Source organism: Trachurus japonicus, chromosome 11, assembly GCF_045865225.1.
Source record: "Trachurus japonicus isolate A0001 chromosome 11, Traja_1.0".
Lineage (NCBI taxonomy): Eukaryota > Metazoa > Chordata > Actinopteri > Carangiformes > Carangidae > Trachurus > Trachurus japonicus.
In genome coordinates, this window is record NC_140917.1 from 13,617,539 (window position 1) to 13,641,516 (window position 23,978).

Here is a 23,978-nt window from a genome sequence, read left to right on the forward strand (position 1 = left end):
ATGAGTACAGTATAATCCAGCTCTTGTCTCAACGTTATTAAGTTTTTTCCATTCTGGTGACCATGGCTGTTGCTGTTCAGGAACATCCACTTGGAAGTGTAATAAACCAGCAAGTACCGTGCAGTGTCGAATACTCAGTTTTTGAAATCCCCACAACAGGAGACAATCCACTGGGTCGTAGCAGAAGGTTGAAAAAAAACAACCTGCAGTTGTTCAGGTTGGAGGAGTTGTTGGGTTTTTCAATGACACAGCAGATACAGATACAGACAGCACAACCTTTATTCAACCAGATAAAAGACTCAACGAGATCAAGACCTCTTTCACAAGGAGGGGGGGGTGGCCAAGGAAGGCAGCAGCACACGTCATAGTGACTAAAGACAGATAACAAAAGAAACACTGAAATATAAAGTGCAAGCAATTTGACAAATAAAGTGCAGGTGTTACAGTAAGAGCTTAAGAACACAGGAGGTACTGTTCAATGGATTTCCTTTGTTGATTTTTTTAAAGATAGAGTGGAAGGCTTCCAGTGAAATAAAATCTGATAATTTTAGTTTGGAGATTGGAGGGTATTCCAGAGGGGGGAAGAGAAACTGAATGCTTTTTTCCCCCCTGTTTCAGTCCAAACACAAGGAGCAGAGTTACAAAATGTCATTTGAACATAAAGCATTATGGCTTTTACTGTAGTTCTCTGAAGAAAAGTGCATAAACAAGTCATCCAGTGTCTATTTCGTTATCTGGTGTCCCATCAGTGATCTCACTCCACAGCTACTTCAGGTCTCACTCCACCCAGATCATAAACAGAGTATGAACAACACAAAATGTGGCCGTAGATTTGTGTCCAAGAGATGTAAAAACCAACAGATACAAGAATTCCTTCATTCCCACTGTTACTCGCCTTTTAAACACTATTATGTTTTATTTTTATGCTGCTTTTTATTTTATTGTATCATCTGATCTATGCAGGGCCGTTGTATAGGGGAGAAAGGTGATCATTCTAGGGGCCCATGCAGCGCCCAGTAGGGCCCACAAAAAACTCCAGTAATCTAATCTTTGTATGACTGAATTATTCTGCATAAAACCCTGACTAATACTCATAGCAATGCTGCATTAGCATCAAAACAAAATAGGCTAAATAAAAAATGATAATACATACGTAGTCTAAGAAAAAAAGTGGAAAAGTCAGGGGCCCACTTCTTTCAGGGGCCCCAGAATTCCTAGCAACGGCCCTGGTACTATGCTGTATTTTATTCTTTGTATCATGTTCTCATGCTGTATTTACTATGTCCACTGTTTGGTGAGTTTTCATGTTGATTCTATGTATGTATGACGTGGTTCTTCGCACAACAAATTGCCCTATTGGGGGTAATAAAGACACCTTGAACCTTGAACCTTGAAACTTGATCCACATCTGCAATTTCTGCCATCAGGAGATGATTAGTGATCTTTGTGATCCACATGAAACCATGCAGAAATAAAAAAAAAACATTACTTCTTTTTGTCTGTTGTGATGATCGGGACAGGAAGGCAGTCCAACTACAAACTGTGTCTTTTGTTTAGGGTTGTTTACTGTCCTCCCCTTTCCTGCGTGGGGAACCTGCGACAGTGGAAAGAGCGTGCAGCTAACCGCCTGTTAAACCACTCAGAAACAAACGGATCGTCCACCTGCGGATGACGAACGTTCCAAACTGAACGGGGTCGATTCGATTTTCCACAACTCCCCCCCATTTAATATTTGACATGATTAGAAGAAGAAGCAGGCCCCTCTGTCTGTTTTTAGAAAAAGAGGAAGTGCAGGCCTCCAGTTGTAGCTTTTTTTTTTTTTTTTACTTCAAGTGCCATGCACCATAGCGCTTCTCTTGATGATGTGTCGGTGATGTGTTACTCCAACACCTCCATATGTTTGACTCACATAGAGACAACAACACATGTAAACACATACAATAGAAAAATGTTTAAACAATGTGGCAGATAATTGGTGTGTAGATTTGTTTCTGCACAGCAGGATGTGAGTGTATATGTTAATGAAAGTGTGTGTCAGAGTATCTATTGACTTCTTGTTGTGTGTGACCTGAGGTGTAGAAGGGGTTTCTACACAGGTGTGTGTGTCTGTGTGTGTGTATGTCTGTGCTACTGAGATTACATAGTCATAGAGATGCATGTGTGGGAGTGTGTGGTGGTGTTTCTTCTTCCTCATCAAATCTCCACTCAGTCACTCAGTCACTGTGACATCAGTGGAGTTTCCCGGATACGACTGCTTTAAGAAGCGCTGTTGGCTGAGTTGCAGACATTAAAGCCAGAGCAGCAGCAGCAGCAGCAGAAGAAAGAAGCTCAACCCAGTGAAGTGAACTTGGTTATTGACAAATCTGAGAAAACAATGGAAGGCGAATGCAAAGTGCAGCTGGATGCATCTCTCCCCACAGAGGACAGGAAACACACTACTACGCAGGGTTTCAGACCGAGCTCAAAGTTAACCACGGCTCTGCTGGCGTTCACGCTCTGCCTCGCCGTCGCCGCCTCTGCTCTTCTCTTCTTCAACTCAAACACTAAGGTGAGAATCAAAGCATCTGTGAATGATTGAAGTGCCTCTCACAGACAGAGGTCATTGACCTGTACCTAAACTTTTTCTAACGTCTCTTTTTTTTAAATTTCCTCTCTTCTTGAAATAGGGCCCGAGACAAGACGAAGACGATTATGGTGGTGAGTATTTTTACCTGTGATTTACTTCAGAACTCAGCACTCATTCTCTGCACTAATTGCAACCAGACAGTACCAGCATGGAGCTGCATCACATCTTATTGACCTCTTGTCTTCTTCTCTTCTCTCCAGATCTGCGTCACACTTTGAGGCAAATATCCGACAGAAAAGCAGCCATTCATTTAGAAGGTAAAACTGCAATATGTATTTAACAAAATACCTGCAAATACTATATGACACATATGATAAGCAGCTGTATCTCCTGGAATTGTAACTAAATTACATTTCTAAAGATATTCTTTAAAAATCACCTCATCACAATTTCCAGCACTTTACTTTACCTTTAAAACAGAACTTGTTTTAAATTATAATTAAATAGATTTAGTTTTTACCTCTGAAGTATTTATTTATATTTATTTATATGTATTGCATTTGCATTTCTACTTGTAGGTTATTGGGTTATTGGGAGTTATAGCTTAGCTTAATTTTATACTCAGGTCTGCGATTCTCTAGATAGAGCTGTTATCTTTCTTATTTTTTATTATTTGATGCGATGAATGACATGTGAATGCTGCTGCTGTAACTACCATGATTTCCTGTGAAGGATTATTAAAGTATCTAACTAACTAACTCATTTCTCCATGTCCTTCAACAGGGAGACGTGGCGAGACTTCAGTTCAGTGGAAGGTTGATGAGAACCATTCCCACTCTCAGGGAGGTCTGCAGCTGGTGAACAACGAGATCGAGATCCCTCGCAGAGGCCTCTACTTTGTGTACAGCCAAGCGTCTTTCAGTGTCAACTGCAGCGGCGGGGACGATGAGTACGAAGACTCCATGGTCCACCTGAGCCACACCGTGAGGCGCTGGTCCGCGTCTTTTGGCAAATACGAGACCATCCTGAACTCTGTCCGCACCGCCTGCCAGAGGATGGTCAGCACCGATGAGGTTGAAGACGGGAACTGGTACACTGCGATTTACATGGGAGCTGTGTTCGACCTGCATAAAGGGGACAAACTGAAGGCAGGGATGGAGAACAAGATGCTGCAGGACCTGCAGGAGGAGGCGGGGAAGACGTTCTTTGGTGTGTTTGCGTTGTGAGGACAGATGACCATGTGACCGGGGGTCAAAGGCGATCTCGCCGCTGTGAGCCCTGCACACTCACACTGTTCTTGTCTCTCACATGTTTACACTGTAATAAGGACAACACAGCACTAACGGCGGCAGTGGCTCAGGTGGTAGAGCGGGTCGTCCAATGATCAGAGAGTTGGCGTTGGTTCGAATCCCGCTCTGTCCCGGTTGCTGCCGTGGTGTCCTTGGGCAAGACACCTTACCCACCTTGCTCCTGATGGGTCGTGGTTAGCGCCTTGTATGGCAGCTTTCCGCCATCAGTGTGTGAATGTGTGTGTGAATGGGTGAATGCGATGTGTACTGTAAAAGCGCTTTGGGTATCATTCAGGTATAGTAAAGCGCTATATAAATACAGTCCATTTACCATTTAAGGACAATGCATCAGACTGTATATCTGATGCAACACTGGTCATCTCTGAAGTCATATATGAGAAGTATGTATGTCTGCTCTGTAATGTTATGTACTGTTTACTGGTACCATGTACCAGTACCAGTACCAGTACTGTGTACTGTTAATTCCGGGCCCTGACACGTATTAGTGTGGTATTTATTTATTAATTAATTTATTTATGTAGCCTATTTATCAAAACATTTGTTGTTCACATCTATTATATATTTATGGTATTATTTATGATGTGTCATTTAAATTTAATTTATTTTATCTGTGTGACAAAATGTCTTTTACATAAAAAAAAAAATAAAAAAAAGTGGAAAATAAAGTATTTGTGCATATCTGGTCATATTAGACACTAGAAAATGTGGAGATTCACCTCCTCGTGGTTTTCTGCCTCCCACATAATAATAATTGAATAATTTCAGGTTGCATCACTGATATTCAGTCAGATCAGATATGAGCCATTAGTGTGAAACATTGTCATAACTACTGACTGAAGTCTGTGGGATATTGTTAAAAGGTGTATTGAAGTCACCGTGACTTTGAAGTTTGATCTTTGACCTTTAGCCCCCAAAGTCCTATTAGTTTGTCTTTGAATGCTGGTGTGCGTTGATCAAATTCAAAAAAAAATTCACAATGTACTGAGACTTTGTTGTTCACAAAGTCAGAAGTATGTTTTGTGAACTCACCCAGTCATCAAACAGTTTGCCTTTGAGTCCAAGAGGAATTTGAGCCAAATAAGAAGAATTTCTATCATGGCTTTACTGAGACATTTTGTCCAACCACAAAATGATATGCTTCCATACTGACTATCTCTGGTGTAGAATAAATAGCTCTTGTCTCTTGTCTTCAAAAAGGAATAAATAAAGGACTAAATCAACAAATAAGAGTGAAGCTAAACAGGTAAATACTGATCAATAGACATGGAAAACTGGAGTCAAACGATCCTGGTGAGGAGGGGTCACAGCATTTAATAAATTACTGTGTGCTTAACCCAGTCATCAATGTTTTTTTTGTATTGTTATGTTGTGTTTAAAGGGACAACGAGGAGTTTCTCCATCGGCAGAACGAAAAATTCTGCGACAATAAAAAAGTCTCATATTAATGTGGATGAATCTACGCTACCCACACTTGTTAATGGGCCCATTTTCGATAAATATATTGTTTTGTCTCTATCGTTATTTTGTTATTATTAGTGGTGGCGGAAATGCTGGTCGAGCCGACCAGCGTTTCCTTACTTTCGGTTTTGCGGCGAGTCATGAGAATAACGCCGCCGAATCGCCGTTTATGGTCGGAACTACGACGGTATCTGATCGTCTTCGAACCTCTGACTTTCATTCTTGATGAATGAAAACATGAGTCTGTCTTGTCTTGTTCTTGTCAAAGAATTTCACGGTGCACGCCAGGCTCATAAATGTAGTGTGAAAACGCTTCGCTTTTCCAAAACTCCTCGTTGTCCCTTTAATATATTTTAGTATAATATAATATAACATAATATAATATAACATAATATAATATAATATATAATATAATATAATATAATACAATACAATATAACATTACATTACATCATATCAATTATATTCAAATAAAATAAAACATGTGGATGAAAAACCTCCACCAAGCCTCATGATGACACATCCTGGTATTTCTTAACACTTGACTTGGCAGTTGAGTGGTTTGACACGTTTTTTAAATGAAGATGCCACCAGAGCATGTCCGTGTTTTCGTCATCAGTGACAGTGGATAATTATAGCCCTGGTATTATTTCAGACACCATGACTTAGCTCTCACCTCTGTATCTACTTGTTCGAAGCGGAGTGAGAAAGTTTCCAGCAGAGTGGTAGTTCCTCAAAAGCGGCATAAAAAAAAGGGAAGGAAAGAGGGGAAGTCCCTGGGTAACCCACTGCCTCCCTTCATCATCAGCAGCATCACACTGTCCAGTTTCCTTCATGATTTGTCAAAAAAAAAACACGTTGAATGGAAAATAAAAAGCCAAACGAAATGAAATCATACATTACACCAACAAGTTGGATACTTTTTATGCGTAAAAAAAACCCCTGCATGAGATAAGAAATAGGAATAAAAACACTGGGAATGAAATAGATGTATTACCTCTGGCATGGATGGACTAAGAGATGATGGGACCTCCTACCCACCCATCCTGCAGGCTATTTAATTTATTCATCCATCCTAACACTGGGCTAAGATAACCATATAGGCACAAACAACCTCATACTCTCACATTCACACCTATACAGGCAAGTTAGAGTCACCAATCCACCGAAAGTGCACGTCTTTGGACTGTGGGAGTTAGATTCAGTGGAGCGGGATTTACCTGTGAAACTGCTCTGTATGAAACTTCACTAAACAGACTGTACTTTCACCACCTCTTCACTTTGCAATGCAAGCAGCCTGTAGCCTGCAGCCTGTGTCGGTGCAGCACCTCTCCGACCACAAGCCACAGCCTGAGGAAGACAGTGAAACTCTCCGGCTCTCTCCTCCACGGGCTCATTTCCATACATAATCATGGTTTTAAATCTCCCTGATGTAAGTCACCACTGGTTTCTGTTTCTGTAATCTAACTATGAACCTTTATCTATAAAAGTCAGCCACACCGCTGTGTTAAATGCCATCGTTAGCAACATGATAAGACACACACACACACAACAACGGTAACATGCTGATGTTTAAAGGCTCTGTCAATGAGACCAAACAGTAATATAACAGCAAAAAATAGGTGACCTTTTCCTCCACTGAAGACACAAACAGGTATATCTTTATCAAGCAAGGCCTCAGGTTGGCTGGACAACTGTTGAAACATCCAATACAATCTCTTTATTTATTCAGGACAATCCAAATTGGATCAGTTCAAAGCTGAATTCCTTCCTCTGTCCAACTGTGGAGCCAATACTAGTCTTCCCAGAGATGAAGAAAAAAAATATGAATGCATCTGCACTTTTGTTTATGTGATAAAGTTTACAGAGTCCGGATCCCTGCCAATCAGTGCCAGGACCTCGACCTCTTAAACCCTTTGTTTACACGGAGGCAGTTGGTCAAGTCAAGTCCATTTAAGTTTCTTTATTTGGCTCCGATGTGAAAGAAACTTAAAAATGACAGCCTAAAAACACATTAAAATGCCATAATCAGATCCCTGGAATCCTTTTTCCTGCCTGTTCCTGGCATATACACCACAAAAGTTGTGTCATTTGACTGTTTCAGGATGTGGCAAGACTCAGAGTGGTATAGTCTATACTCTATACCGAATGAACAGGAACGGAGCCAGAACAGTTCCCTGTGGAGCCCCAGTGCTGCTCTGCCACTTTTACTTGTTCGGTAATTCACCATCACCATTCACCAGCTTCATGTCACAAACAAACCCATAAGAAGAAACATCGCTATAAAATCATCAAGCAGATGTTACGACATTTCATTGGATAATGAGGTACCATCATCATCGTGTCAAAAAGCCATCAAAATTCAACATGGACGACAGTTTGAGAAAAACAACAAGTTTTTTATTTTCATTCTTGCATTTCAAATCATCTCTGATATCAGATATTACAGCATGTAGAAATATACTTTGATGACTGTACCACATGAAATACAGCTTTGTATATGCAAAGTCCAACGTCATCATTATTTACATCGTCATTATTTACAGTCTGTTTTTTGCACTATCGGCGTCACTGACATCATCACTGCTCAGATCGATGGTTTAATTAAAACACATCATTACAGATAAAACCTACGGCGGATATTTACACGTGGTCACAATGTTTTCACAGTTTTTTTTTTTTTTTTTTTTTTTTAACATCTGTGCCTCACATTTGTAGATATTAAGCCAATTTAGAAAAAGGTCAAATTAGCCACACACTGCTACCACACAGAGAGAACAGGAGACTAAAGAACCGACTCTTAAACCTCAGTTAGAGAGAGCAGACATGACAATAGATGTGTCATGAGAGTTTGAGACATTGGAAACAAGACATATCAGCAGGGCTCACTGAGAAAAGTGACACTGGAGTAAAAAAAAAAAAAGCTGCGCTCTCAATGACAACACAGGGAGCAGCAGGTACTGTGTTAAATCCTGTGCAGCCATGAGCGTCTCACAAAAGGCTGAGCATCCCCGGCCTCAGACTGTCTCAAACCACATAGACATGCTTTTCTTCTATTTTATTTTATTTTATTTTTTAACTTAACTCTAATATCTACGACTGAAGCTACAGCATTGACAAGGAAGTGTTTAAGACCTCTACTTTGTCGGAGAGCAAAGATGAAGCAGGGCAAGGGTGTTAAGAGGCTGCAGCTTACTTCCTGTTTCAGTCAGTGGTACTGTCGTTTCCTGCCACCGACAACCACCGAACTAAACTGTCGAGAGCCTGAAGCCTATGACCAAAACATCATCACACCGATCCCTTTTTGCATGATCCTGTGATGCTACTGCTCAAACAAACTGTTTTTTGTTTGGTGAAAACAACCTACAGATTTCCATCCTGTTTGCTATGGTTTAATATTTTTGCAAAAACACTTATTGGGGAGCTACTTTGCAAGAAAGTGCAAGAAAGTCAGGAGCAAACCGGTGGATCTGTTCAGTCTCAGTGTATCACAATAAAAGCTTGTAAAATGCTTTTAATGTGAAGGAGCAGCAGAAGGGAAATGTAAGGTTGGAAGATTAGCATAGCATAGTTCAGGATGTGGCGGCAGGGTGAGGGTTAGGGTTAACACTGAGGTAAACAGATGAAAGATGAAATAGATGAAATTACACACATGCTTTATTTCCCTTCAGAAAAATACAACTGCTGCTGCATTGGTCACCGCTTTAAAAACTGCATTTTCTAGTTCAAACAGGTGAAACCGAACCAACAGAGTCACTGATGTACATCCGATAGCTGAAATACACAGCGAAGCAGGTGTTTGTTTGATTTATTCATCTGTTTTCTTTGAGCTTCAAGTGGAGTTTTTTTTTTGGTTTGTGTTCGGATTAGGACATCTTTAACTTATGACTGATACCTCTCTGAGTGAAATGACTTTAGATTCTCCTTTAGCCAAGGACACAAAAGTAGAGGAGCCACCCCATGATTCCTTGCAGCAGCATTTACTGACCGTTGTCCCTCTGACCTCTCCTCCACATCTTTTCTCGACCTCACACTGTTTGATTGAGGTCAAAAGAAAAGGTGGTTGGTAAAAGGAGACAAGACAATTGCTCTGCAGTATTCAATCTGTGATTCACAACATGAAACTCAGAAAGCGAAAGGTCTTCTGTGTTTGCCCATATTATTATTATTAGGGAAACACAAGTGGTGCACGTGTCACAGTTTCACTTTCTGCCATGAGAAACTCTCTCGCTGAAACTGCGGCAGGGATTCTTCCCGCTCGTCCACAGATTCCCCACAAGAGGCTGCAGTGGTTTTACACGAGAAGTGAAAAAAAGATTTCATAAGAAAAGCCTTTTTGTTTTCTTTTTTACTGAGAAGGAAAGTTTTCAAACAGACTACACTGGAAAAGTCCTAAATAGAGCAGCACTTTCAAACTGAAAAACAAAAAGGAGAAAGAGGGAGAGAGAGATTGGCCCAGGCATGTGGGTTCAGACCTTATCTTGTTGTTGTGGTTGTTTTGTTTTTTTCCTAATTTAAAATCTATTCTAAATTTGCATCTGAGAAACCAGGGCTGCCTCATTTGACACCGTTCTCTGAAAACAATTGTCTCAGAAACTGAAAAAGAAGAAGTGAATTTCTGACGAAATTGCTCTACAGACAAAAATAGACTCACACACTGTAGAAATATGAGCGATTTCTGTGTCACATGCAGCATGAAGGTTAAATTTAAAGTTTTGTACAGATGGAAATTTAACAAACAGGAATGACATTAACATGTGAAGGTGTTTTTTTTTTTTTTTGGTTTTTAACCAGATATAATTCACAGTCTCACGATGACAGCAGCAGCTTCACTTCCCTCTTTAACCCCTGAATCCCTCTCATGAACACACTCAGTCTCTTTGAACAGAGACCTGTGACGATGTAACAAACAACCACCGGCAAACACTTAACAAGAGGAACTGCAGGTGAAAAAAGCAAATGTGGCTTAACTAATTGATCTGTTTTTGCAAGTTTGTTCAGACCAACTGATCAAACGTTACTTAAAGGGCAAATGAAACAGGCACGTGCCAATCGACCACAATTAAGTTTATATTTGCCACATTATTATTATTATTATCATTTTTTAACTCAACCACGTTAACTTTAACGCATCAAGTCAACAGCGTTTTTCATTCTATGGCACCAGTTAACATTAAATCACCTCCTATTACCACAACATACAGTATAGATGAGAGGCAACACTTGACCAGCTCACCTGGAGCACATACTCTGTCACACACCTTTGTCCATGCTTATTATTATTATTATTATTATCATTATTATTTTTTAATCTTACTTAGGTTTCTGTAATGATTCGATAGGATATACATTGAAACGATTGTAAAGCTCCTCTCTCATCGTGTAAATGCTCGACACCAAGAGACGCTGGCTCACATATACAATGAAAGACTTCCTGTTGCTTTGACGATGCTCCCAGATGCAGCAATATAAGTTCAGTCTGATGTTTGTGCAGCTTTTTTGCGCAGGTTTGTATGTTTTCATTCTAAAGGCCTTTTAATAAACCATTGTTTGTAATGAACTGTAAATTAAACCTATGGAAGAAAAAAATAATTTCATATTTTCAGTGTGATACTGCACAATAATCCTCAGGCTACTTATCTATACCCCACAGGTGAACAACAACACTGCTCCTATGGATCATCAATAGGTCACGTTTTGACACTTAGCCTCGGTGCACATCCTTACACTTATCTTCATCTTCAGCCACTGCATGGACGTAAAATTAATGTTCACTTGATTTGAAAATAAATCGAATAAACGTTGCCAGCATTACGTTTAATATCAGAGAGGCTGCTGAGCTGAGGCTGCAGCCGACTGAGCCAGGGGTCGGTCAAACTCTGAGACGTTTTCTTCTTCTTCTCAAACTGAACTCTGGATGGCACGTGATGAACCACTGATAAACCAGATGTATGTACAGCAGTAAAAACAAGGTTGATCACATCTAACGGAGGAACAGAGGTGGAGGCGTACAGTAAATCGTCACTGGTCGTCTTCCGGCCTCTGCTGATCAGTGGAATGAGTTTTGATTTATTTATCGTTCAAAAAGAGGGTTTGAACTTCATTTCCTCGACTTGTGTGGCAATAATCCTCATTACTGCCCCCCCCACATCCCCAACTGTTCACCACCACCGCCACTTCACTTGTAGAGCAGCTGTAGCCGGCTGGTGTGGCAGTTATTTCGGCTCAGCTTGCTGTCCGGCTGGTAGAGGCTGGACGAGTTGGCGAAGGAGGCCGGGACGGGGAGGGGGTCGGAGGTGGGGGCGGGGTATCCCGGGGGAGGGGCCAGGGACCGGGGGTCGCTGTGGGTGATGGTGAGGGGCGGCGGGCTGTGGTTCTGGTTGGTGACGGTGGAGGCTCTCCTCCTCGACCGCAGCGCCTGCCGCTCCGACAGCTGGTTCCTCAGCTCCGACACCCGCTCCTCTTTCTGTGGAGGCAGACGAGTGTTTCTTACACGTTCTGTCACTTTACATCAATGTTTTCTCACAGTTATCAAGTGAAGCAGCAGTTCCCAACATTCGACCGAGGCTAAATAACACATGAGCACTTTTTATTCTAATTTTTGTATTTGTATTTGTATTTTAAATTAAAAAGTGAAACAACAACAACAAAAAACATACAAAGTATACAGTAGATAAAGCAAATGTGCAGGAGAAACAAAAAAACCCCCTAAGGGCTTGTCAAGTGGTCCTCCTAAAGATAAACATTCAACATAAATTTAATTTATAGTAATGTGAAGAACAACATAAAACAATTAGAAAAGAGAGAGAGAGAGAAAAGCAATATTGTGTGGTGATGTAAAGAAAATATGTGGATTATGCATTGCTCAACTGGGCCAATAGAAAGTGAATTATTTGTTTCTTAAATGAATTTATGCTTGTGCAGTTTCTAAGGTGAATTGGTAATGAATTCCAAAAGTGCGGACCTCTAAATCTAATTGAGAACTGAGAGAAAGTAGACTTGAAAAAAGTGGGATGAAAATTATTTGCTGACCTAGTGTTGAAATTATGAATCTGGGAATTGAACTGAAATACAGTTTGGAAACAGATTGGAAGTAACTTGTAAATAGATTGATAAAGAAGCTTTTTTTATTTGACAGGGGGAGATCATTTCACCTCCACGCTCTGACTCTCTTTTCTTTTAAATCTTCCTGCGTCTACCGAGCATCCACCTTGATTCTCTCTGCTTTTTAGTCATAGATGTGACCTAGATAATGAGGACATGATGAAAAAACATCCGTCTTTCACTGATCACAATGACAGGCCTTAATGTTAGAAAGAAAATGACATTTTTCATTATTTTCGAAGATAATTTCATTTTTTTGTTTTGGTTCATTTTGGTCTGATTGGTTCCGCTTCTCCAGTGAAACTGATTTAGTTTCATTTACTCAGACTCAGAGATATTTGTCTCTCTGATCGCAACATAAATCCAGTCCACAGTGGGGCCACATGCCTGTTTTCTTCAGGCCCAATTAGTGGCCCAAATCTGGCCCACGCCCAGCTTGACTGTCGGATGTGAAAGAAAACATGTCTGTCAGAATTACAGTCAGATTTAGTGTTCGGACCAGACTTGGACTGAGTATCATTTTGCTACCTGTGGATTTCCTCCTTCACACAAAATGAAAAATGAAAATAAGTAAAGGGAGTCCAATGTGCATGACTCAATGTCAACTATTCTTCTTGACTATGAAATAATAAAAAAAAAGGAAACAAAAATCTTCAAATCAGAGCTTCTTTCCCCTGAGTAGAAACTGTTTGCTGCCCATGCTGTCATGGAGATGCCTCAGCTGTTGTTAAGGAATGAATATGTATCTACAGATGTGACTGCAATTGAGCGAAATGTTTCTGCTGAGCGAGACTGTGAGATGAGATGAAAGCTGTTTTGTCAAATTTGTAAAAACGTAATATTTTAAAAAAGTAGAGAAGAGAAAAAAAAAAGAAAAGACTAGACAATAAGACGTGTCTGACCTCCTGGATGATCTTCTGCAGCTCCTTGTTCTCTCTCTCCAGCTGTCTGGACTTCTCCTCATCGTTGTTGTTGGTGGAGGAGCCCGTCTTCATGGTCTCCTGGGCGTCAGACTGCCACTCGCCCCGTGTGATCAGCCGCCGCATCTATAGACCACACACAGTGACACACACACACGTTGTCTTCAGCACATTAAACACCCAACCTCACTAAATAAAGTTAAATAAATGTTTGTAAACTAAGATAAAACATGTGATGCAGCAGAAGGTAAAAAAGATGGATGAAGGAGAAAGAAGAGAAGAAGCTCAGTAACTAATGAGATGTGAGGCTGAACAGTATAGCTACAGTTTAGTGGAGCGCTTTCCTCTTTGCACAAAACACTGACCAATCAAACCGGTCTCCAGAGCCGTGGATCAATACACGCAGACAGAGGCCGGTGCCGACAGAGACCTGAGCAGGTACCGATGCTGACACAGCACAGCGGGACCAATTTACAGGTCATTATTTGATATATATCAGACCAGCCCACCGATGAAAGGCAATTCATTACGTCTGACACTTAAAGTGCTGCTGTAATCTGCAGGGAGGGTTGAGATGATGAGAGCCGGACAGCCATCTCTTCTAGGTTTTTTACCTTGGGGACGAACAGAACCACCAGCGTGATGTAGACGGAGAAGACGATGGCCAGGGAGGCGAAGGCGAAGGAGGCGTCCTGCTGGGAGGACAGGATCATGGTGACGGGGGCTGTGATCATACACAGCACCTGAGGAGGACAGGTGACACAAACAAACATGGTTATTACAGAGGAAGATCTGGTTCAGTTAACACATTTTAGTTTGTTTCACACGTTTCAGTCATGTATATTTCCTCTAGTCTAAAGTTCATCCATCTATTGTCAACGTAAATAGGTCGTCTGTCAATCACAGGGCCGTCATGTAGAGATAAACAACCCAACACACTCACATTCACACCTTTGGATGATGTAGAGTCTCCGATCACACAGCCACACCCACACAGGTGCAATAAGATCCTAAACCCAGGAATCGAACACAGAACCTTCTTGCTGAGGGGCAACACGTCCACGTCTAATCTCCTATCTATGTCCATCTATGTTGTTGAGAATTAATCAGATACCATATAATGAGACATTACAGTTACAAGTTACTCAAAACACAGTTTAAGATTTTCCTTAAAGGGATAGTTCAACATTTTGGCAAATTGGCCCATTTCCATAATCATTACAATTCGTTACCTTTAATTGTCGGTGCAAGCTATTTTTAGAATGGCGGAGCAGAGCCGCGAGCTGCTCAGAGCTACGCTACGGAGGCTAATGGGATTTCTTGGTTTCCCTCATCAAACAACTCCAAAACGCTCTGGTGGACAAGTTGTGACCTGCACATTCACCACGCTATGAGATAATAACGGAACGTTACGAGACGGAGTTGTTTTAGAGGTAAATGCAGAGACTGTTTGCTGAAAAACTGCCCTCGACGGGAACATGCATTAGCGGTTTCGCATGAATTTACCTTGAAAACAACTCTGTCTCGTATCGTTACATTATTATCTCAGAGCGTGGTGAATGTGCAGGTCACAACTTGTCCAAAAGAGCATTTTGGAGTTGTTGGATTGTGTATTTGATGAGTTTGATGAGGGAAACCAAGAAATCCCATAAGCCTCCGTAGCGTAGCTCTGAGCAGCTCGCGGCTCTGCTCCGCTGTTCAAAAAATAGCTTGCACTGACAATTAAAGGTAACGAACCTACTGCTATGACTATAGGAAATTTGTATTGTATTACGGCAATGATACAATTTGCCAAAATGTTGAACTATCCCTTTAAGTCTGAATTAATGTTTCTGTAGAACACCTTTAAGTCTTCTCCTTAAAATATTCATTGTAAAGTACTACCTAAAGCCAACTAAACTGTTGCACTACAGACGTTTTTCTCAATTAGAATATGATCTGAGTTCATGGTGATGAATGAATGAGAGCTGGAGAAGCCACAGGTCGTCTCTAACGGAAGGAACTGAATGAGCTCTACGGTTTTACGCCACATGATCTTTCAGGTCAGTGGGTTACACATAGTCTGGTCAGTGACGTGCAGGGTCTCTGGTGATGATGGTGGTTGGGGGGGGTTCCCGTCAGAACAACAGGAGGATGAGATAATAGATACCGGTACTTTTAATTATATCTGCTTCCTGCAAACATCTGAGTAAGTATTGCACCTATGTAGACAACTTGAGTTAGTCATCATCATCATTATCATCATCATCATCGGTTGGCAACTGTCTCAGTAATCAAAGTGACTGTTCCTTCTTGACCACAATATGACTTTGGTGACCGTTACCATGGAGACGATGACAGAAAAACGATGACAGAATATCCTGTAGAGACGGTCTAGGGACACAATAATCAATCAGACCGTATGTTCCAATAACCTTGAGCTGGACCATGCTGCCCTCTAGTGGCTCTGTCTATGCATGTGTCTATATAATTTTGTATCACAAGCGTATGATATTATAAAAAAAAGAAGTTAAATTTTTTATGCTTTCATTAGCATTTCCTTTTTCTTTTTCTTTGTTTTCTAGTTCATTATTATGATTTTTTGTAGTAGTTAAGGAGATTTGACTTTAAGTCAATGAACCACTAGCAAAATCAAATCATCAACATCTGAACTGTGCAGCTGCAGCACTGTGGCTCATCACTGCACTTAATTACTGTTTAAAATATGTATACTGTATAATATAATAAGAAATGTTTGTGTTTATTTTCTGCTGTTAACTGTATAAGAAGAAGCAGCAGCTGTTTGACTGAAGTATCTTCATATCGCTACAGACAGTAACGTCTGTGGACTCCTGCTGAGGTTTCTAATCTTTTGTTCTACTGATAGACGAACAACAGACACAGCTCTTTGTTGAATGTGATATAGATCCACACGCTTCATATACACACTGCTCAACAATCAACACATCGCAACCATTAGCTAATAAACTGCCAACTGAGTGTGTATTGTATCTATCAGGCTGGATTTACCTGGTTGCTTTCAATGCAGCTGCTGCACCAACACACACCTGTAGCTTCAAGATATTCTTTGATTTAATATCTATCCTACATTATTGTTACCTCTCATCTTCCTGCTTTTGAAAATAACATTTACTTTCTTCTTGTATCTGACAATGTCCCTTCACTTAACTGTCACTGCAGTGAGCATTTCTTTTCAGTCCGACTTGGATTCCTATACAGTAGTTGAATTTTAATATTCCACTTCCTCTTCCTCCCTGTTTATTCTCGTCTTTATTGGAATTGGAGGTTGAGCACAGTTGAGAGAGAGAAGTGTCGGTCAGACATGACAAAGAAGAAGAGAGCGAGATGATACAGGGAGGAGATGAGTCAGACGGAGAGAGAGTGAGGGTGGAGGAGCGAGAGACGCAGCGACTGAGCCCAACATCAGATGAAATGAGAGAGAGAGAGAGAGACAGAGGTGGAGGTGAAGCTGGAAATCGATGGATATTGCTCAACAGTCAGTCATCGCTGTGCAGAAGCTGAAAAATCCCATCCATCCCTCCCTTCGGCCGGCTTTTCTCTGCTGTGTCATTACTTACACACGGCGACGCACAAACACTAGTCCTCCTGCCCTCCGCTCACACACAACTCGTCTGATTCATTTCAGCCACCTCACTGGAACAAATTGCATTTTTGTGCAGCGGGGTCTCATGGGGGGGCTGGGCCGCTGTCATTCACCTGCAGACAGACCGTGTCCACGCCAGTGTTAAAATAAAGACAAAAAACCAAAATACTGTAAGATGGAACCTTTGGAAAATCAAGATGATTAACATTTTTTAAAGGGATAGTTCACCCAAAATTGAAATTGCACTCATTATCTACTCACCCTCATGTCGACTAAGGGCTGGGAGAAGTTTCAGAGTCCTCCGTGGCTTCTCTGAGTTACAGGGGGTCTCGGCGTAGCAGTGCATGTCAATATAACGGTTGCAAATGGATACTACAACTGTCTTCGTAACAAAAAGACACACCAAAAAACATCCAAAAAGAGGAGCTTCCGCTACAAACAAGCTTGAAATATAGACTTATTTAATTTTTTCGGAACAATTACAAGAGGGACATTACATACGAGCAGCATGGAGGTATTTGGATGTTTTTTGGTGTGTCTTTTTGTTACGAAGACAGTTGGCAATTTCAATTTTGGGTGAACTATCCTTTTAATCAATGAATAAAAAAAGAGAGAGGATGAATTAGTCGTTTTTGCCCCGCTGCGCTGGGAAGTGTCCCGTTCCAGGAGGAGACAGATTAATGGACTGAATTCATCTACGACCCAATGAGCAGCGACCAAACAGCTGAGACCGTCTATGGACATAAAGCACAGCTAATGTACCCATCAGGTGGAGGTAACATTAACGTGGCCCTCCAGTCGGCTGCTGTCAGGAGCCAACACGCTCCAGGATTAATGTGGGTCCATCTGAAACCGTCCTCTAGAGTCCTCTACGCTGGGACTGATGCTATCTGATGACAGTCTCCTCTCAAACTAAAGCCCAGACAGACACTCAACAGTCAACAGGTGAGCGACTGCGGCTGGATGACTTATTGTGCTTTTCCCCCCCGCAGGAAATAAGTAAATATCAAATAAATATTAAACAACCAACAGAGAGGAAAACTGTGATTTATCCCGATAGCTTTCACCAGACTACAGTGACAGAGACAACACTGAACCACACAGGTTTGTAGCTAAGCTAACGACAATATATAACATTGTATTATACGGTGGCATGCAGAGGTTTGGGCACCCCTGGTCAAAATGTCTATTGATGTGAACAGTTAAACAAGTAGAAGATTAAAAGAGCTCCAAAAAGGCATAAAATTAAACATGAAACACTCTTTTGCAATATTTTCAGCAATATCCTTTTTTGTTTTCTACAATTTTAGAGTTAAAAATGGAAACAAAGCAGCAGCCTGCAAAAGAATGGGAAACCCCGGAGACTGGAGCTCTCAGATTTTGACCAAGGTATCAGATAAAGATATTTACTATTTAGCTACTAGGTACTAACTACAGTATACAGGGGGGGGGCAGACCTTTGCTGCTGGCCCTTTTCCTTTTCTGTCATTTTGAAAATGAAAAAGATAAATATATTGTTTAAAATGTAAAGGGGATATGTCATCTGTTACTTTATGTCTTTTGGAGATCATTTCATCTTCCACTTGCTTAACTGCGCACAAACTTTTGCATGCCACTGTATTTCAAAGCACAAATAAACCCAGTGTAACTTAGTGTTTTTAAATCTTTGTGGCTATGTGTCTATATAGACTAGAGAGCTACTTTATTCAATGTTTCTACTGGTTTTAATCCCCTAATCTGTTATGGATAGGAGGACGCCTCTGTGGAGAATTTAGCTGCAGAAAAAAAAAAGAAAAACTGCCGAACGTCTGCTTCATAAGTTATCAGAGAAACAATCAGAACAAAGATCAACAGCAATCTCAGCTCCCAGCTCTACGCTGACGTCTCTGTCCTCCGTCTGAATCCAAACCAGGAGAAGCTGACGGAAAATGGTGATGAAGACAACAACTCCCATGATCCCACATTATTGCACGACTTCACCCAGGGCCATCGTAGCCCCTTAAAGGCAGAAGAAGAGTCAGAGTAATCATTGAAAATAAAACTGCTCTGAGAAAATATGGTTTAACCTCTCTGTTGTTACAAGGTTGGATGTGTGTGCTGCCAAGAGTTTTTTTGAGATTTTCTATAAGGAGTTGGAAAAGGTTAAGAACCACTGGATTAAAGAGACTTTGCCTTTATCTCTATGACCCATCATGTGGTTCCACTCCATCAAACACCAAGTCAAGCTTCATGTGAATCGGCCATAAGTTAGATCAGGTCAGTAAAGCCTAAAGACCTGATGATAACTGCACTGAAACATGTGACAAGCTGAAGATTTAAGACCTGAATGTTTCTGTTGCTTCATAGCAGCAGGTTTTTTATAAGTTTGACGACGTCCAAGCGCAGAGAGACATGTCTTTTACCTCTGATTATATAACACCATGCTGATATTTGGGTTTTTTTATTTATCCAGCATGTGAATTCAGTTTCCTTATGTCCACTTCTGGACAGTGCATAGTGTTTTTATTGGTACTACATTCTCCTCTTGTTCCAGAAATTATTATGGACCATTTCCTGTTCCATAATGTGCACAAACAGCTGTTTTTTTTTTAATCTATAAAATGTAGATCCCAGAAATAGATTGTGGAGCTAAGCAACATTTTGCAGACAGCAGCTCTGGGATCAAACTAATTTGTTTTAAAGACAGAGGGTAATCTGACAGACCAAAACAGAAAAAAGAGAGGAAACGCAGCAACAGACACATACACCCCCCCCCCTTGTACCAATTTGCATTTCACCCACTCAGTTTAGGCTTAAATTGGGTTCAGCGCATAAAGGATAATCCTCTGAGATGAATTAAAATACGACAACAAGAACAAAAAATCACAAAATCAGCCGTACTGGAGATGGTGTTGATTAAAACGCCACTTTGAGTGTGTGTGCGTGTGTGTGTGACTGGCATTTGAAACCAGCAGCAGATGCCTCACTCGTCTTTTAAATTATCATGCAGAGCAGAATACAATTTGTCGAGTGAAATTTGGTTGCAGTGAAAGAACTTCTTGTTCTTGAATGCGCATTAAAAAGCTGACTTCTTCTTCATGTGGCTGTGTGACAGAGCCACCGGGCCCAGCCAATTATAGACAGACAGAGCAGCGGCGTCTTTAAAGAACACTTGAAGGGAGGATGTCAGAGTTATTCACACCAGGCAGATGAAAATCCTGCAGAAACCATGCTCACAGTCACACCTCATAATCTCACCTCAACAGCTGATGTTATGGATTCAATGTGATGCTATGTGACTCTATGTGATACCATGTGATGATACAGTATGTGACTCTACTGTATGTGATGCTTTGTGACTCTATGTGATGCTATGGGACTCTATGCGATTCTATGTGACTCTATATATGATGTTATGTGTGATCCTATGTGATAGCGATGTCACGATTACTTGTTTTCACAATCAATCGCGGTATTAAACGCCACAATTAATTAATCGTAAAGATTCCTAAATACCGTCACTTCCCAAAAAAAATATGTCTGAACCATATCGGCAGATGTGCGCCAAAATAAAGGTAAATGCTCAGATACTGGTCCACTTAACTGACGTAACATTGAATTGGTAGGAATTTAAATGTTAGCGTGTCATTTGTATTTTAAAAAAACAAAAAAACAAAACAAAAAATGATTAAAATAAACGTAAACATTTGGTATAGATGACAATTTATGACCTGAATATTTCAAATGCTTCCCCTGGGGGGTTAATAATTGGTCATATATTATTAGATACTTGAAATATTTTGTGTAAAAGTAATGTAATTATATTTTGACTATATTTGATTTTACACATTCATAGTGTTGTGAAATTAATTAATGCATAACAATCGTGATAATCGTAACACCGTGATTATTTCTCTGACAATAATCGTACCAAGAATATTTGTAATCGTGACATCCCTATATGTGATGCTACATGATTGCATGTGAGTCTATATCATATAGAGTCACATGCAATCACTTAGCATTAATGTCATATTATGACATTCTGTATAATGCTATGGGACTCTATGTACAGTAACTCTATGATATGTATGATATGCTGTGTGACTCTATGTGATGCTACTGTATGTGACTCTGTGATGTTACGTGACTCTATTAGACTCTATGTGATGCTACGTGATTGCATGTGACTCTATATCATATAGTCATAATTAATGCAGTCGCATTAATGTCATATTATGACTCTATGTGACCATGTAATGTTATGTGACTCTATTGGACTCTATGTGACTATGTAATGTTATGTGACTCTATGTGATGCTGCATGATACTATGTGATGCTATGGGACTCTATGTGATGCTATACGATTCTATACTGAGCTATGTAATGTGGTCGGTGCTGTATGTGCACTAAAACAATGCAGTGTTAGTGTCAGCTATATGAAGGTGCAGCAGCATGAGGTGGTAGAATAAGAAGAAGAACAGCGTGTGTGTGTGTGTGTGTTAACATGGCACACAGATGTGGAACATGCGTCTCTGAGGAGCTCTGACATGTGACTTCATTGCTGCTGCTGATGAGGACACATCACAGCCCTGTCACTTCAGGTCTCTGTGGCTCCTGCAGAGCCTCATGCAGAATGTGAGAAAGTGTCGGCGTCGTCATTAAGGCCACACACAAACGCAGACACACACACACACATACACGCTGGGCTGCAGAGCCCACCGGCCGGCCCCGCCCTCATTTAAGACCAGGGATTGGGCTGGAGGTGAGTCTCGCTGCCGAGGACGGCGGCTCTTCCCCAGCGGAGCGTGAAACAAAGGAGGAGAGGTCAAAGAAGAAGTCGACACGCCTGCTGAGAGAGGCTGTGCTGCTGAAGGATTGGAAGTGAAAGACCAAGTCTGCAGACTAACGCAGAGCCTGCAGAGAGGCACGGTACTGACAAACACATTAGTCTGGCTGCCAACAGCTACAGCCACAAACACACACACTAATCAGCCTTTTCATATGGAGCCTATATATAGACAAGCTCACCAGTCACAGAGTCACAGCCACAGGGACATTTTGCTTTTCAGATTTATTCCTCAGATTACCCTACAACGGTGCATTCAATGTCCTGTGGCACTGGTGAATGAACGCTGTTGTACCAGTCACCTTGCAGGAAGCTGAGGTGTAAAAACATGTTTAAAGCTCCCTGCCTCTACAACGATCCCCACAGCAGAGGAAACTCAAACCCACATCCCCAGAACGATGTCAAATTTATATGAAATGTTTTATCAGCAAACGCAGCCCTGCTCACACGTCAGAATAATCACGAGTGAAACGCTGTGGTTTCTTAAAGGACAAGTCCACTAATTTACACAATAAAGCGTGATCAGACAGCATGGGTCTGATGAGAGGATGATTTTGGACAGACTTCTGTTCTGGCTGAAAATAACACATTGAAAAATGCTTTTGAAAGGTCCCAAAGATCAACACTTCAAATAAAACACAGGTGTACGAAAGTGTAAAAATTGGAGCACTGCACAGACAGAGAAAAGACCTGTTGATGTCATAGTGACATCATACCAGCAACATTACAGTACATAAACCTTACACCAAGGTTATTACCATTAACGAAAATGAATGAAATAACCAAAACTAAAACTGAAAAGTGAAATGAAAAAAATGATAATTAAAAGAAAAAACGATAACTAACTGAAACTGTATTGTGTGTGTTAACAAAAGTATCTAGATCGAGCCTTTTGGATGGTTGGTTATTTAACAGTAACTGTCATTTTTTAAAATGGTATCTTTTGTTGAGCTTTATTACACAATACTAACTCTGATCTTTTTAAATCCTGCACCTGACAAATAACACAAAGTAATAAAAAACTAAAACTGATAAAAACTCATTTAAAAGTAAGCGTTTAGAAAAGTAAAACTAACCAAAACCAGCAAACCTGCTCTAAAAACTAATTAAAACTAACTGAATTAGAGGGGAAAAAGTCAAAACACAATAAAATTCAACTATAATGAAAAATCCAAAACCATTATAACTTTGCCTTACACCACATTTAGTTTTAGTGTTTTGTTTAAATTTGAACAGGTCCAGGACACTGACATGAAACTAAAATCACTGTCTCGTGGTTGTTTCCGCCACCAACCAGTCAAGATACAGGAAATAGTTGCAGTCTGCAGAGCATTGTGAGGTCACATCGAATTTAACCCTTGACCTTTTGGATAAAGGGTTGTCAGCCACTTCATTTAATCCTTTTAGATGTTTGTTTAAAATTGTGTCATATTAGCGAATTGCCAAAAACTTTTCAGTGACCTCTGACGCTTGAATGCAAATGGAAATTTGTGCCTGATTGGACTGAGGTCCTTTAACGTGTTACTGAGATGTGGTGGTCATTAAGAGGAAATGGATGGACAACTGTAAAAACATAACGCCTCTGGCTCTGCTGCTGGCATGGAGGCATGAAAGTATGGATATGAATATGAATATATATTCTCACTACTGTAGTAGCATGGTCTTGTGGAGATAGAGGCATTTTAGTGACATTTTCTGTCAGATATAAATCAGAAATCAATATATAATGAAAAAGAAATAGCCTGCAGGTTTCCCTCTTTACCAGTGCACTTACTGCTTTTACAGTATTATTGGCACAGTGTGTGTACAAGGGTTATGCACCCTGTGACCTCTCCTTCAGCTTTCAGTGGGATGTTATGTTGGTTCATAGGTACGGAGAAGCGCACACACACACAAACACATTCACACACAAGGTATTAAGTGGACTTACAGCCACGTTGTAGATGGCCATGCCCACAGCCCGGTGGTCGTTGATCTTCTCCGTGGAGATGGACTTGGTCTCGTAGGCCAGGAAGATGCCGAGCAGCAGCAGTAAGCCTTTATAACCGTACACCACGCCTGCAGATGTGGACAAGATGGAAGCTGTGAGGAAGATGGAAGAAGTGCTGCTCCACCGACTCGGTGCACTCACAGTTCACACAGCTTTCACAAACACTCTTGTGTGGAGCTATGTGACTCCTGCACTGT

At 40.8% G+C, this 23,978-nt stretch overlaps 2 protein-coding genes across 3 annotated transcripts in view; one reads left to right on the plus strand and one right to left on the minus strand.

Annotated features, from left to right (window-relative positions):
- Positions 1-2,314: 2,314 nt before the first annotated feature.
- tnfa (tumor necrosis factor a (TNF superfamily, member 2)) lies at positions 2,315-3,798 on the plus strand. The gene is made up of 4 exons (XM_085790369.1): positions 2,315-2,548; positions 2,667-2,697; positions 2,827-2,883; positions 3,350-3,798. Exons 1-4 carry the CDS (start codon positions 2,375-2,377, stop codon positions 3,790-3,792), a joined length of 705 nt encoding a protein of 234 aa, XP_085646495.1. The 5' UTR covers positions 2,315-2,374; the 3' UTR covers positions 3,793-3,798.
- Positions 3,799-11,280: 7,482 nt separating this feature from the next.
- gabbr1b (gamma-aminobutyric acid (GABA) B receptor, 1b) overlaps positions 11,281-23,978 on the minus strand; it is a 143,306-nt gene continuing 130,608 nt past the window's right edge. For both annotated transcript variants that reach the window (XM_085791120.1, XM_085791121.1), the window contains 4 exons: positions 23,722-23,849; positions 13,973-14,101; positions 13,341-13,484; positions 11,281-11,800 (listed from right to left, as the gene is read on the minus strand). In XM_085791120.1, coding sequence (XP_085647246.1) covers positions 11,513-11,800; positions 13,341-13,484; positions 13,973-14,101; positions 23,722-23,849 — 689 coding nt within the window. In that variant the 3' untranslated portion in view covers positions 11,281-11,512. The remainder of the gene's footprint in view (positions 11,801-13,340; positions 13,485-13,972; positions 14,102-23,721; positions 23,850-23,978) is intronic.

Bases quoted from the DNA above. Each gene is read 5' to 3' on its own strand.
- tnfa (XM_085790369.1), top strand. From the start codon at position 2,375: ATGGAAGGCGAATGCAAAGTGCAGCTGGATGCATCTCTCCCCACAGAG. The intron at 2,698-2,826 runs GTGAGTATTTTT...TCTTCTCTCCAG, and splicing joins AGACGAAGACGATTATGGTG to ATCTGCGTCACACTTTGAGG. The intron at 2,884-3,349 runs GTAAAACTGCAA...GTCCTTCAACAG, and splicing joins AGCAGCCATTCATTTAGAAG to GGAGACGTGGCGAGACTTCA.